This window comes from Salvelinus namaycush, chromosome 29 (genome assembly GCF_016432855.1).
Source record: "Salvelinus namaycush isolate Seneca chromosome 29, SaNama_1.0, whole genome shotgun sequence".
Lineage (NCBI taxonomy): Eukaryota > Metazoa > Chordata > Actinopteri > Salmoniformes > Salmonidae > Salvelinus > Salvelinus namaycush.
The window spans coordinates 20362740-20375609 of NC_052335.1; the positions used below are offsets into that span (position 1 = coordinate 20362740).

General features: G+C 47.0%; 1 protein-coding gene across 9 annotated transcripts in view; it reads left to right on the top strand.

Annotated features, from left to right (window-relative positions):
- LOC120024176 (afadin-like) overlaps positions 1-12870 on the top strand; it is a 117878-nt gene that overhangs the window by 75104 nt on the left and 29904 nt on the right. For 7 of the 9 annotated variants that reach the window (XM_038968349.1, XM_038968353.1, XM_038968355.1 and 4 more), the window contains 11 exons: positions 22-91; positions 283-374; positions 1039-1100; positions 4013-4218; positions 5505-5525; positions 6800-6945; positions 8023-8117; positions 9867-10132; positions 10400-10543; positions 10883-11081; positions 11385-11488. In XM_038968349.1, coding sequence (XP_038824277.1) covers positions 22-91; positions 283-374; positions 1039-1100; positions 4013-4218; positions 5505-5525; positions 6800-6945; positions 8023-8117; positions 9867-10132; positions 10400-10543; positions 10883-11081; positions 11385-11488 — 1405 coding nt within the window. The remainder of the gene's footprint in view (positions 1-21; positions 92-282; positions 375-1038; positions 1101-4012; positions 4219-5504; positions 5526-6799; positions 6946-8022; positions 8118-9866; positions 10133-10399; positions 10544-10882; positions 11082-11384; positions 11489-12870) is intronic. The other 2 variants (XM_038968352.1, XM_038968358.1) reach the window with 1 other exon arrangement.

The window sequence follows — 12870 nt, forward strand, 5'->3', positions numbered from 1 at the left end:
TTCTGTCCATCTGTCAAGCAGAAGTGTTCCTGAGACGACCTTTGACCTGCAAGGGGACCTCCACAGTGGGACGGCCCTCTCCACCAGCAAGGTACAGTAACTCCCCCTCCATGTCAAGGTGTGTCCCTTGGTGTTCTCAGCACTACGTGTGTGGTGGTTGTATGTGATTGCGGTCAGAGTGTTTCATATGTTCTGTGTGTAGTTGCTGTGTTTGAGGGATCTTAGTGCCATCGTTGGGCAGGAGAACATTCCACCATGGTGTGTATTGCTGTGTTATTGCAGAGCTCAGGGAAGCTGGAAATGGAGCGTTCATCCAACGGCAGTGAGAGAGGCATGGTCAAACCCATGATCCGCGGGGAGCAGCAGGACAGCAGGTGAGAGACACACATCTGGAATCAATGAATTAATGGGGACCCTAGAAGCCCAGTTGGTAGAGCATGGCGTTTGCAACGCCAGGGTTGTGGGTTCGATTCCCATGGGGGACCAGTATGATGGTATGATGTGAATGCACTCACTACTGTCCCTCTGGATAAGAGTGTCTGCTAAATGTAAATGGAATCTCCACTCTAGTCAACTCAGTCCAAACAGTTGAAGCTAGGTCAACTGCTACTAGAGACAGCATCTGTGTTTTTAGTGGTGCTGCCTAGAGAGCAGTGGTACAGTAGCTAACGTCATAACTCTGTCACGCTACAGTCCCCTGCTCTGTCGGACACACCATCTCCAGCCATGCCTTATGAACCAGGGGAAACCCGAGCCTCACTGAGCTGCACTGGGGCCCCTCATCAATAATACAGACCGCAGGGCCTGAGGCACACATACACACACACATGCATGGTGTACACACACACGGCTGCTCACTCTTGACGCACAGGGAAGCTCATGCGCTCACACATCCGGAGCAGACAGGAGCCATGCTGTACCAGCGTGCGCAGGCCCTGCCTCTGGAGAGGTGTGTGTCAGTGAACGGGCGTGGTGAACGGGCGTGGTGAATGTGTCCTATGTGTGCTGGTTTACTGAGAGCCTCTGTCCTCCCCGCAGGTCCCAGGACATCCTGAGCCCAGAACTGACGCTGCCGGCCAGCATCGAGTTCAGGGACAACTGTGAGTCCTGCAACTACCTTCTCTGCTGGAGCTGTACAGGCTCTCGCTGTCCTTCTTTCTCACGCTCTTTCTTTCTTTCTAGCTTTTTCTCCTCTCACTCTATTTGAGTCTTTCTCTTACCATCTCTCTCTCTCTCTATACCTGCTGTGTAGTTTAGTAATAGTGTGACTTAATGATAACTAGATAAGGGCCATCCACACCATCTTGCCACAGTGCATTTAGCTGGTGTCTGAAATAGAGGTTGACCGATTAATCGGAATGGCCGATTTAATTAGGGCCGATTTCAAGTTTTCATAACAATCGGTAATCGGTATTTTTGTATTTTACACCTTTATTTAACTAGGCAAGTAAGTTAAGAACACATTTTTATTTTTAAATGACGGCCTAGGAACAGTGGGTTAACTGCCTTGTTCAGGGGCAGAACGACAGATTTTTACCTTGTCAGCTCGGGGATTCGTTTTTGCAATCTTCCGGTTACTAGTCCAACGCTCTAACCACCTGCCTTACATTGCACTCCACGAGGAGCCTGCGCGGCAGGCTGACTACCTGTTACGCGAGGGCAGCAAGAAGCCAAGGTAAGTTGCTAGCTAGCATTAAACTTATCTTTAAAAAAAGAATCAATCTTAACATAATCACTAGTTAACTACACATGGTTGATGATATTACTTGTTTATCTAGCGTGTCCTGCGTTGCATATAATCGATGCGGTGCCTGTTAATTTCTCATTGAATCACAGCCTACTTCGACAAACGGTGATGATTTAACAAGCGCATTTGCGAAAAAAGTACTGTCGTTGCACCAAATGTACCTAACCATAAACATCAACGCCTTTCTTAAAATCAATACACAAGTATATATTTTTAAACCTGCATATTTAGTTAATATTGCCTGCTAACATGAATTTCTTATAATTAGGGAAATTGTGTCACTTCTCTTGCGTTCCGTGCAAGCAGTCAGGGTATATGCAGCAGTTTTGGCCGCCTGGCTCATTGCGAACTGTGTGAAGTCCATTTATTCCTAATAAAGGCCGTAATTCATTTGCCAGAATTGTACATAATTATGACATAACATTGAAGGTTGTACAATGTAACAGCAATATTTAGACTTAGGGATGCCACCCGTTAGATAAAATACGGAACGGTTCAGTATTTCACTGAAAGAATAAACGTTTTGTTTTCGAAATGATAGTTTCCGGATTCGACCATTTTAATGACCAAAGGCTCGTATTTCTGTGTGTTATGTTATAATTAAGTCTATGATTTGATAGAGCAGTCTGACTGAGCGATGGTAGGCAGCAGCAGGCTCATAAGCATTCATTCAAACAGCACTTTCGTGCGTTTGCCAGCAGCTATTGCGCTGTTTATGACTTCAAGCCTATCAACTCCCGAGATTAGGCTGGTGTAACCGATGTGAAATGGCTAGCTAGTTAGCGGGGTGCGCGCTAATAGCGTTTCAAACGTCACTCGCTCTGAGACTTGGAGTAGTTGTTCCCCTTGCTCTGCATGGGTAACGCTGCTTCGAGGGTGGCTGTTGTCGATGTGTTCCTGGTTCGTGCCCAGGTAGGAGCGAGGAGAGGGACGGAAGCTATACTGTTACACTGGCAATACTAACTAAATAAGAACATCCGATAGTCAAATACAAGTCGTATAGAGAGAAATAGTCCTATAATTCCTATAACTACAACCTAAAACTTCTTACCTGGGAATATTGAAGACTCATGTTAAAAGGAACCACCAGCTTTCATATGTTCTCATGTTCTGAGTAAGGAACTTAAACGTTAGCTTTTTTACATGGCACATATTGCACTTTTACTTCTCCAACACTTTGTTTTTGCATTATTTAAACCAAATTGAACATGTTTCATTATTTATTTGAGGCTAAATTGATTTTATTTATGTATTATATTAAGTTAAAATAAGTGTTCATTCAGTATTGTTGTATTTGTCATTACTACAAATACATTTTAAAAATCGGCCGATTAATCGGTATCGGCTTTATTTGGTCTTCCAATCATCTGTATCGGCGTTGAAAAATCATAATCGGTCGACCTCTAGTCCGAAAGGTATTGACTCATTGTCTGCATGCTGCGCCAACTGGCTTTTAATGTTGTCAACTGCCCCTAGTGGTTTTATTGAACACGGTCATGTTAACATTAACTGAAATGTTATTATGTAAATACGCACATTGTTAGACCATAGTACCATAGAGGTCATATCTGTATGACTGTCGACATGAATTAGTCAAGCTGTGAAAATAGCAGGTGGTAGCATGCAGGACTCTTTCTTTCTCTCGCTCTCTCTCTCTTTCTCTCTCTCTCTCTCTCTCTCTCTCTCTCTCTCTTGATCGAGCAATTGGTTGATTACCTTCTAATCAATAGGGAGCCTAACACACCAGTCCGTTCTGTGAATGACATGCAATGATTCTCCAATGAACACACACTGAATGTACTGCTACTTCTGATGTGTGTGATGGGCTCTCCCGCTCCCCTTTAGCATAGCTTTATTTGTTTAAGCCAGTTTAACTTGCCTTTCAAGCCCTTTTATATGCAGAACCTTGTTTGTGGACTCTAGTCTTGGGCCTGGCTAAAGTCAGTCTCTGTGTATTTGAAGTTGTGTGAGTTTATGTGTTTGGCTATGGAGCAGAGAGAGCAGAGGCCTTTGATTTGTAATATCGGGGGGGGGGTTGCTCTCTCACAACTCTCTCACAATGCACTATAAACAGCCCCTGCTGGGGAACCAGGAAGCCAGGGTTGGGGACAATGTTATCTCAAGGCCCTACTGTAAACACACAAACATGCACACAGAGTCACTCCTGTAGCAAAATCAGGACTGACCCATCTGACTGTGACTTATGTCACGTGAACTCACACCGCACCGTTATCCCCCTCCTTGCCCCCACCGTGCACCCTCCAGCCGAAGATACCTTCCTGACGGCCATCATCAACTACACCAACAGCTCCACAGTGCACTTCAAGCTGTCCCCCACCTACGTGTTGTACATGACCTGTCGCTACGTCATGTCCAGCCACTACCGGCCCGACATCAGCCCCTCGGAGCGCACCCACAAAGTCATAGCCATCGTCAACAAGATGGTGAGCATGATGGAAGGAGTCATCCAGGTGAGTGTCCATCCTGCTGCCTCGCCTTTTTTTCTCCTCCTCATTCTAATTAGGAGGACATTCAAGGTTTACGGCCTGGGTTTGGTGTGTATATGACCACTTTATGTCCTCAGCCAGTTGCCTGAAAAAAGGACACTGACAAAAATACATTTGTTCTCTGCACTTTTATGTTATTTTTCTTTTGATTGGTTAATTTCACTTCCCTCTAGAGATACAGGTGACCCAGGACCGAAAGAAAAACCCCAAAACTGTAGCTGACTAGGTAGTCATCCTGGTAGTGGTCCTGGTAGTCATCCTGGTAGTCAGCCTGGTAGTCGTAGTATTTTGTAAGATTTCTCTTGGTTTATTCAACCAGGTCATTTCCACAGAATAATTTGTAGAGGCGTGAAGACCATGTTATGTCTTTCTGTCCAGCGTCTCTGTGTTCACTGGAACACAGGATCATTGTGGTGTTCCGAAAGCACTCTCAGCCAGCACAAAACCCAAATTACATTTTGTATTAGTGTAGCAGTAATACCCATACTCTGGGACACCAACCCTGAGTTATGTGTGAAAAACAGAAATGGCCCAAATAGTGCAAAACAATAAAACCTAGCAGAGTTTGTCTGACTCCTCACAGCACTCTAATATGGTGGGAGTTTAGACCTGTGGTTTGTCAGGTCAGTCCTCATGGGATTCCTCATCCTGTCATTATACAACCTTAAAGACACTCAATTTACATACAGATTGTAGTCTGTTAATAGATGATTATCTGTCTACACACTGACAGTGTCTGTCACAGACACATACTAGACACATACTGGACACACACACACACACAGTGCAGGAGCATTAGGGAAATCTGTCTGCGTTGCTCTGTGTGTGTCTTATAGAAATCAGGCTTACAGTCATTAAACCCATTTAAAGATGGATTTTTATCCTGATGATTTTGGAAATCCAAGTCTTAAACCTCCATGAGGGACATTGGAAATTTAATCTGTGTTCCTTAAATAATCAAATATGCACAGCAATGTCCCTGCTTCCTACAGGGAACAGAATTGTGGGTACATTCAAAACTAGTTTCTGCAAGTAGGCTGTGCCTTCTCTTGCTATATTTAAAGGAAAAAGCATTTCCCATACACTACCAAAGTGGAGTTCATGTGTATTGCACATGACCATGTGTGTTGTGTTCTGTTGACATGCCTGTGAGTGAATCTCTGTCCATGCCATGGTTTTTGTTGACAGTCTTTCTCTGTCCTGTGGGATGTCTGTCTGTCTGTTTGTTTCCTCCCTCACCTCTGTGACAGGAGATTCCTGAAGCGGACCAGGTAGGACACCTAACACGTTGCTAGGGGAGAGAGTGCTCTCTCTCTCATCTCTCACTCAGTCTCGCCATCTATCGACTCAGTCAAGCTTCGCTCAGTCCTCCATGCTTCTTTTCTCCATAACAGAAACCAAAAACCCCTCAACCAAACCGCCAAATAATCCCTTCTCCTACAGCTGGACTCTAAAACACCAACATAATAACCCTCATTCAGCCTTCAACCTGGAACATGTGGTACTAAAAACAACTCCAACAAGTCTCTGATTGTGGCAACATTGAAATAATTGTCATTTCCATTTGACCTCATGCTTTACTGCACTTCCGTGTGGATGAGAGACAAACCCCAACGTTCTTTTGATTTTGTTGAATTTTTCCCTTCTACATTTTTAATTTTATCTGTGGTTTAACATGGTTCTTTTGGATGCGTTCTGTCCTGTGGCCATTCTGAAGTGGGGGTGTTGTGGGGATAGACGAGTGCGGAATACACAGGGACCAGCGCCGGCCGAGACAAGTCGGGTGGACCTTGTGTATCCCTTATTCTTTGAGATAAGGTGACATTAGCTCATCACACAGACCAGACACTGGGCTCTAAAGCACTAGCAGCCTGTTCAGTTTAATCCTGTTTATCTCTGCTAAATGTTAGAGGCGTTCAAGAACAGCTTCACAGGGTAAAATACATGAGTACTGAGCTGAATGTCCATCCCAGACCAGTATTTGTTTGTATACTGGTTGATGTGGAATGTGGTCCCCGTGCAGAGATGCAGTAGCTACTGCTAGAGGAAGTAGACCGCATTTATATCAGGACATGCAGAGAACTGCTCCACACAGAAGCTAGCAAGAAAATATAAGTGGAATAAAATTCCCTGTTGGCACTGTTCTAACGTCAGTTTTCCCTAAATGGTTATGGTTAGGATTGGGGGAGGGTCAACTGATCTTAGATCTGTGCCTATTAGCTGTACAGTATGTTTATTCCCTCAACTTTAATATGACAAAGAGCCTGTTAATCCAGTAGTCTACTCTGCACAGCCCCCCCCCCCCCCCTCCAAAACTGACCCTCTGGGAGAGGCTGTAACTGGGGGCCAGTGTCTGGTTCTGGACGTCTTGGATTGGGGTGGGGTAGGGTGGCAGGTGCACGAGTCTATCCCTGGAGTGCTGCTACTGCTCATGGCTGTGAGTCTGAGAGTCCCCCCTTCACCCCGTGTCTGTCTATACCTCCTCTCTGACCCCCTGCTCTCTCTCTCTCTCGGTCTGTCCTACTCTGTGATTGGTGTATTCCAGAAGCAGAAGAACATTGCGGGGGCCCTGGCTTTCTGGATGGCCAATGCCTCAGAGCTGCTCAACTTCATCAAGCAGGACAAGGACCTGTCGCGCATCACACTTGACGCCCAGGACGTGCTGGCACACCTCGTCCAGATGGCCTTCAAGTGAGTGCCCCGACTTCCTCCCTACCCTCTGGCCCCGTCTCTTTCCTAACCCCTGGTCCTCTCCTCTCTGTAGTTCTTCCTCCGTCTTCTTGGCCAGCCTCTTTAACTGCCCCTGTTTGTCTTCTTTCCACTCCTCTTTGCCCCATCATTCCCACTTCTTGTTCCTGTCCGTCTTCTGATCACTTCTCTGCCCCCCACTTTCTCACCCATGACCTGGAGACCAGGCTTTACCTTATCCTGCTCCCAACACTACCCTGTCAGTCCTGTGTATGTCATGTCTGCATGTACGCCATCAGGGCTAAATCAAACCACATGTGAGTAATAGTATGATTGGACAATTATTATGCTAATTCTAGATCAAAATGTGAAGTACCCTGCCATTGCTGGCATCGATTCTCCTGAGTGAGAAAACAAAATATAGATGTCTGCTGCCCATGGAAAAATGGCCCTCGTTCACAATGTTCTAGCTAGTGGTTAGTGGCCCATGCTAACTTCTGCCTGAGTTGTCCCATGAGCAATAAAAGTAGCCGAGGGTCAGGGGGTTAAGCAAGATAATTGTGTTGCTTCAGCTCGGACCATGTAAGGATCTGGAGAAAGTAAATCTAGCCCTTTTCCGTACTGTTTCTGGAGTCTGTGTGTGGATGCAGGAACACAAAGGGGAGCTGTGAATATGTGGAATGTCTTGGGCCTGGCGTGTGTTGGCCAGACTGGAGCAGGGCTGTATGGGCCTGGGGAGAGAGGAAAGGTCCCAGTAAAAACAGTTTCCACGGCTCTCCCATTCCCCTGTTCCCTCTGTTCTGCTCCCTGGAATGGCTAGCTGAAACAACTGGTGCTTTGTCTTTCCGGAGCAGAGCGGTGGCCGTGCCGGCCAGGCCAGACCACTGGTGTACTGTGGGATTCCAGAGGAAGTCCCGTTAGGGCAGTGGAAGTGTGGGTGTGTGTGTGTGTGTTGTTCTCAGGCCAAGGGAACGTATGTGTGTTTGACTTTATGTAGGTGGTCGTATATGCATTGTATGTGTCTTTTGTTTATCCATATCCATGTGGACCATACAGAACCAATGTGTTGTGTTCTCTCAGGTACCTGGTCCAGTGTCTGCAGTCTGACCTGAGTAACTACATGCCTGCCTTCCTGGACGACCCAGAGGAACAGAACACTCAAAGGCCCAAAATAGGTGACTCACCTCTGTTCATACACGGTCTGACACTCTTACTGTGTATATATACTGTATATATACTGTATATATTAAACTCATCCAGGCCACAGTGGGGATACTGTTACATTTGTAAACTCGGCAACAAAAAAAAAACGTCCTCTCACTGTCAACAAACTTAACATGTGTAAATATTTGTATGAACATAAGATTCAACAACTGAGACATAAACTGAACAAGTTCAACAGATATGTGACTAACAGAAATGGAATAATGTGTCCCTGAACAAAGGGGGGGTAACAGTCAATATCTGTTGTGGCCACCAGCTGCATTAAGTACTGCAGTGCATCTCCTCCTCATGGACTGCACAAGATTTGCCCGTTCTTGCTGTGAGATGTTACCCCACTCTTCCGCCAAGGCACCTGCAAGTTCCCGGACATTTCTGGGGGGAATGGCCCTAGCCCTCACCCTCCAATCCAACAGGTCCCAGACGTGCTCAATGGGGTTGAGATCCGGGGCTCTTCGGTGGCCATGGTAGTCTTGCAGGAAATCACGCACAGAACAAGCAGTACGACTGGTGGCATTGTCATGCTGGAGGGTCATGTCAGGATGAGCCTGCAGGAAGGGTACCACATGAGGGAGGAGGATGTCTTCCCTGTAACGCACAGCATTGAGATTGCCTGCAATGACAACAAGCTCAGTCCGATGATGCTGTGACACACCGCCACAGACCATTATGAACCCTCCACCTCCAAATCGATCCCGCTCCAGAGTAAGAGCCTCGGTGTAATGCTCATTCCTTCGACGATAAACGCGAATCCGACCATCACCCCTGGTGAGAAAAAAACGCGACTTGTCAGTGAAGAGCACTTTTTGCCAATCCTGTCTGGTCCAGTGACGGTGGGTTTGTGCCCATAAGCGACGTTGTTGTCGGTGATGTCTGTTGAGGACCTGCCTTACAACAGGCCTACAAGCCCTCGGTCCAGCCTCTCTCAGCCTATTGCGGACAGTCTGAGCACTGATGGAGGGATTGTGCATTCCTGGTGTAACTCGGACAGTTGTTGTTGCCATCCTGTACCTGTCCCGCAGGTGTGATGTTCAGATGTACCGATCCTGTGCTGGTGTTGTTACACATGGTCTGCCACTGCGAGGACGATCAGCTGTCCGTCCTGTCTCCCTGTAGCGCTGTCTCACAGTACGGACATGGCAATTTATTGCCCTGGCAACATCTGCAGTCCTCATGCCTCCTTGCAGCATGCCTAAGGCACGTTCACGCAGATGAACAGGGTCCCTGGGCATCTTTCTTTTGGTGTTTTTTAAAGTCAGTAGCAAGGCCTCTTCAGTGTTCTAAGTTTTCATAACTGTGACCTTAATTGCCTACCATCTGTAAGCTGTTAGTGTCTTAACAACCGTTCCACAGGTGCATGTTCATTAATTGTTTATGGTTCATTGAACAAGCATGGGAAACAGTGTTTAAATCCTTTACAATGAAGATCTGTGAAGTTATTTGTATTTTTACGAATTATCTTTGAAAGACAGGGTCCTGAAAAAGGATCTTTCTTTTTTTGTGGAGTTTATTTACATTCACAGCTACACCGTATGTAACTCTGATTGTTTTTTAAAGTGAGCCCTCTAGTGGGGACATAGTGTATAGAAATCAACTGAAACCTTGGTGGACTGGTTATTCACTAAGTACTCCAGCAGTAGTGGAAATGTAAAAAGGCATTCCTCTTCCTTCCTCATCCTCCATCTCTCTCTCTCCCCACGTAGAGGATGTTTTGCACACCCTGACGGGCGCCATGTCGCTGCTGCGTCGTTGCCGTGTCAACGCGGCGCTGACCATCCAGCTGTTCTCCCAGCTCTTCCACTTCATCAACATGTGGCTGTTCAACAAGCTGGTGATGGAGGCTGACTCTGGACTGTGTTCACACTACTGGGGCGCCATCCTCCGCCAGCAGCTCAGCCACATCGAGGCCTGGGCAGAGAAACAGGGCCTGGAGCTGGCTGCCGACTGCCACCTCAGTCGCATCGTACAGGTATGATCCACCTATCTTTGTCCAGCATGGCACACCTGTTAGCTACCCACTGTTTTCCATATGGTGACTTACTGTAGGCAGGGCAGGCTCTTCCACCTCAGAAGAATGGTTTCTATTGAATACTTGTCAGCAGCTCTGGGTGATCCTTTAGGAGCCGTTGTGCTTAAGGAAAGTTGTAGGGGAAGGACTTCAGCGTGGACAACAGGTCACTATAAATCAAGTCCTTCTCTGTCATTAATTGTACTCTGTTGTGTTGTTCCTCCCCAGGCTACGACTCTCCTCACCATGGACAAGTACTCCATGCAGGACGTGCAGAACATCCACAACACCTGCTTCAAGCTGAACTCCCTGCAGCTCAACGCCCTCATGACCAACTACCACTGTGCTCCTGACGAGCCTTACATCCCCCCAGTAAGACATGACAACACACTCCTCTATTCACGTGCGCACTCACACACTAGAGTTACAATGAATGACTCTGAAGTGGAGAAATAGGGGTTTGCGGTTTGAAGTATTGCTTAACACAAGTCTCCTCCCATAGTTGTAATATGTTGGAGTTTGAGCTGTTATTTTGGGGTAAACATTAGCTAAGCTCACCACTTGACTGATCTTCCTAGCTCCCTTTTCCAGTCCAGGTAGCTGTTTCTACTTTGTGGAATATTGAGGAAACAGTCAAAGGACTATTACACACATCCCTCTCCTCTGATGTAACTAAGCCCCCATTGGTCCGTCTGGTGTCTCCCCCTATAGGAGCTCATAGACCACGTGGTTGCCGTGGCGGAGAACACAGCAGATGAACTGGCCCGTAGCGATGGCCGAGAGGTCCAGCTAGAGGAGGACCCTGACCTGCAGCTGCCCTTCCTACTACCCGAGGACGGCTACTCCTGCGACGTTGTGAGGAACATTCCCAACGGATTCCAGGAGTTCCTGGACCCCCTTTGTCAGAGAGGTACTTGTGTGGAGGAGGAAACAATAATACACTCTATTCCAGAATGTCACACCGGTTGTGTTCTGTCTAAACCTAAAGTTGTGAACCAATCAGAGGCTGGGCTGGCCTGTGTTTGTTTTGTTGACGCGTAGGCAGTGGAATGTAGTAGCTATGTAAGAGGAGACTGGAGAGCTGTTTGCTCCTGTCCTCATCAGAGTGTTTGAGAGAGATTCCAAGAGTTGTTCCTGCTGCCGTGTCACTGTAGTCTCAGATCTGTACTAAGTAGAAGAAGATAACTGTGATTTCCTCTCGTGTCCTGTGCAGGATTCTGTCGGCTAACCCCTCACCCGCGCTCCCCTGGGACCTGGACCATCCACTTTGAAGGAGTCAACTGCGACAGCCACTTCTCTGCAGACAACTCCGACCTGGTAGGTGTCCCTCCGACCGTTACTGCTGTAGGACTATGCAGGACACCATTACATTGAGCTGCATGATCATGCACATTAGTGCCTGTTAGTCATGACGCAGACATGTCCTTGTACATTAGCCACCATATTACTAAGTAACTGAGAAGCACAGAGGAATTAATAGGCTGCTGCTTTTAGCTGTTTATAACACTTGAATATATTTCAATTACTCAACTTCTCTGTTTGTGGCTTAATGTTTTGGCATCGCTTGTTTCCAACGATCGTATGGAAAACGTTAATGTCCCATGCTGCTGTCATGCAATCACCGTTCTGCCCTACTCTACTTAACACTAACAGACCTCCCCCCAACACACACACACACACACACACACTCCCTCCTGCTCGATTTCAATCAACACCAATTACACCACAGAGACCAATAAGTGACCAGAGAGCTCTGGAACGGCAGTAAATTATACCCTTCTCACCCTAATCACACAAAAAAAGAAATTACACTGCTTCCTGTATATTTACCCTGTTTTTTTCCCCCCAGCTCTCCTTTTTCATGCTTCAAACCTCAGCTCAGGGTGGGCATTAGCCCCAGCCCCCACAGTAGTAAAGGGACCAGGGAGAGGAGGGGAGAGGAGGAGGGCGCCCAAACCGTTTAAGCACCGCTGAGGTTTTGATTAATGGCCTCTTGGTCGTGTGCCAGGCGGGGTGACCCCGGCACCCCGCCTCATGTTTCCACTGCCTTGCTCCAGAATCACTACTCTAGTGTTCCATAGAGTACCGCTGTTAGCAGCCATTACAGGGTTAATAAGACAGAGACACAGGGGATCCCCGAGGAGCACAACAATGGGGTAGGTTTCCCTGATCACTAGTCCAGACAGGAGGTGTTACTGTAGCTAGCCTAGTGCAGTCTGACTTTTGTCATCCTAAAAACACGTTCTCTCTGGAGAACATGCTCACACTGGCAGGTGTTTGAGTTAAGAGTTGGTCTCTTACTGCAGAATATCTGTTGTCTGAATGAATGTTTTCTTTACTCATTGTAGCCAGCTGAACCCTGCATCACCCTGCCCTCTAGCACTTGGTGAAATCACTCCAATGGCATTCAGAAAGACTTGTTCTACACCACATCACACGATGAGAAATGCCACCAGATCCCTGTTAATGTGGCTTTGTATCCACTCTCTGTCTCTGAACTATGTGGCTGTACAGCATAGCTCAGCGAAGAGTTGTTTGTGTCTTTGGGGCTGTTGAGTCTCAATGTGTTCAGTGCCATAGGGACGAGAGGCAGTCTGTGTGGAAAGCCCTGCCCTCTCCCTCTCCCCACCCTGCTCCCAGGCAGCCCTCTTTTTAAACGATCCCATTGAGATCCTCTGGAGCCAAGCGCATGTGGCTTT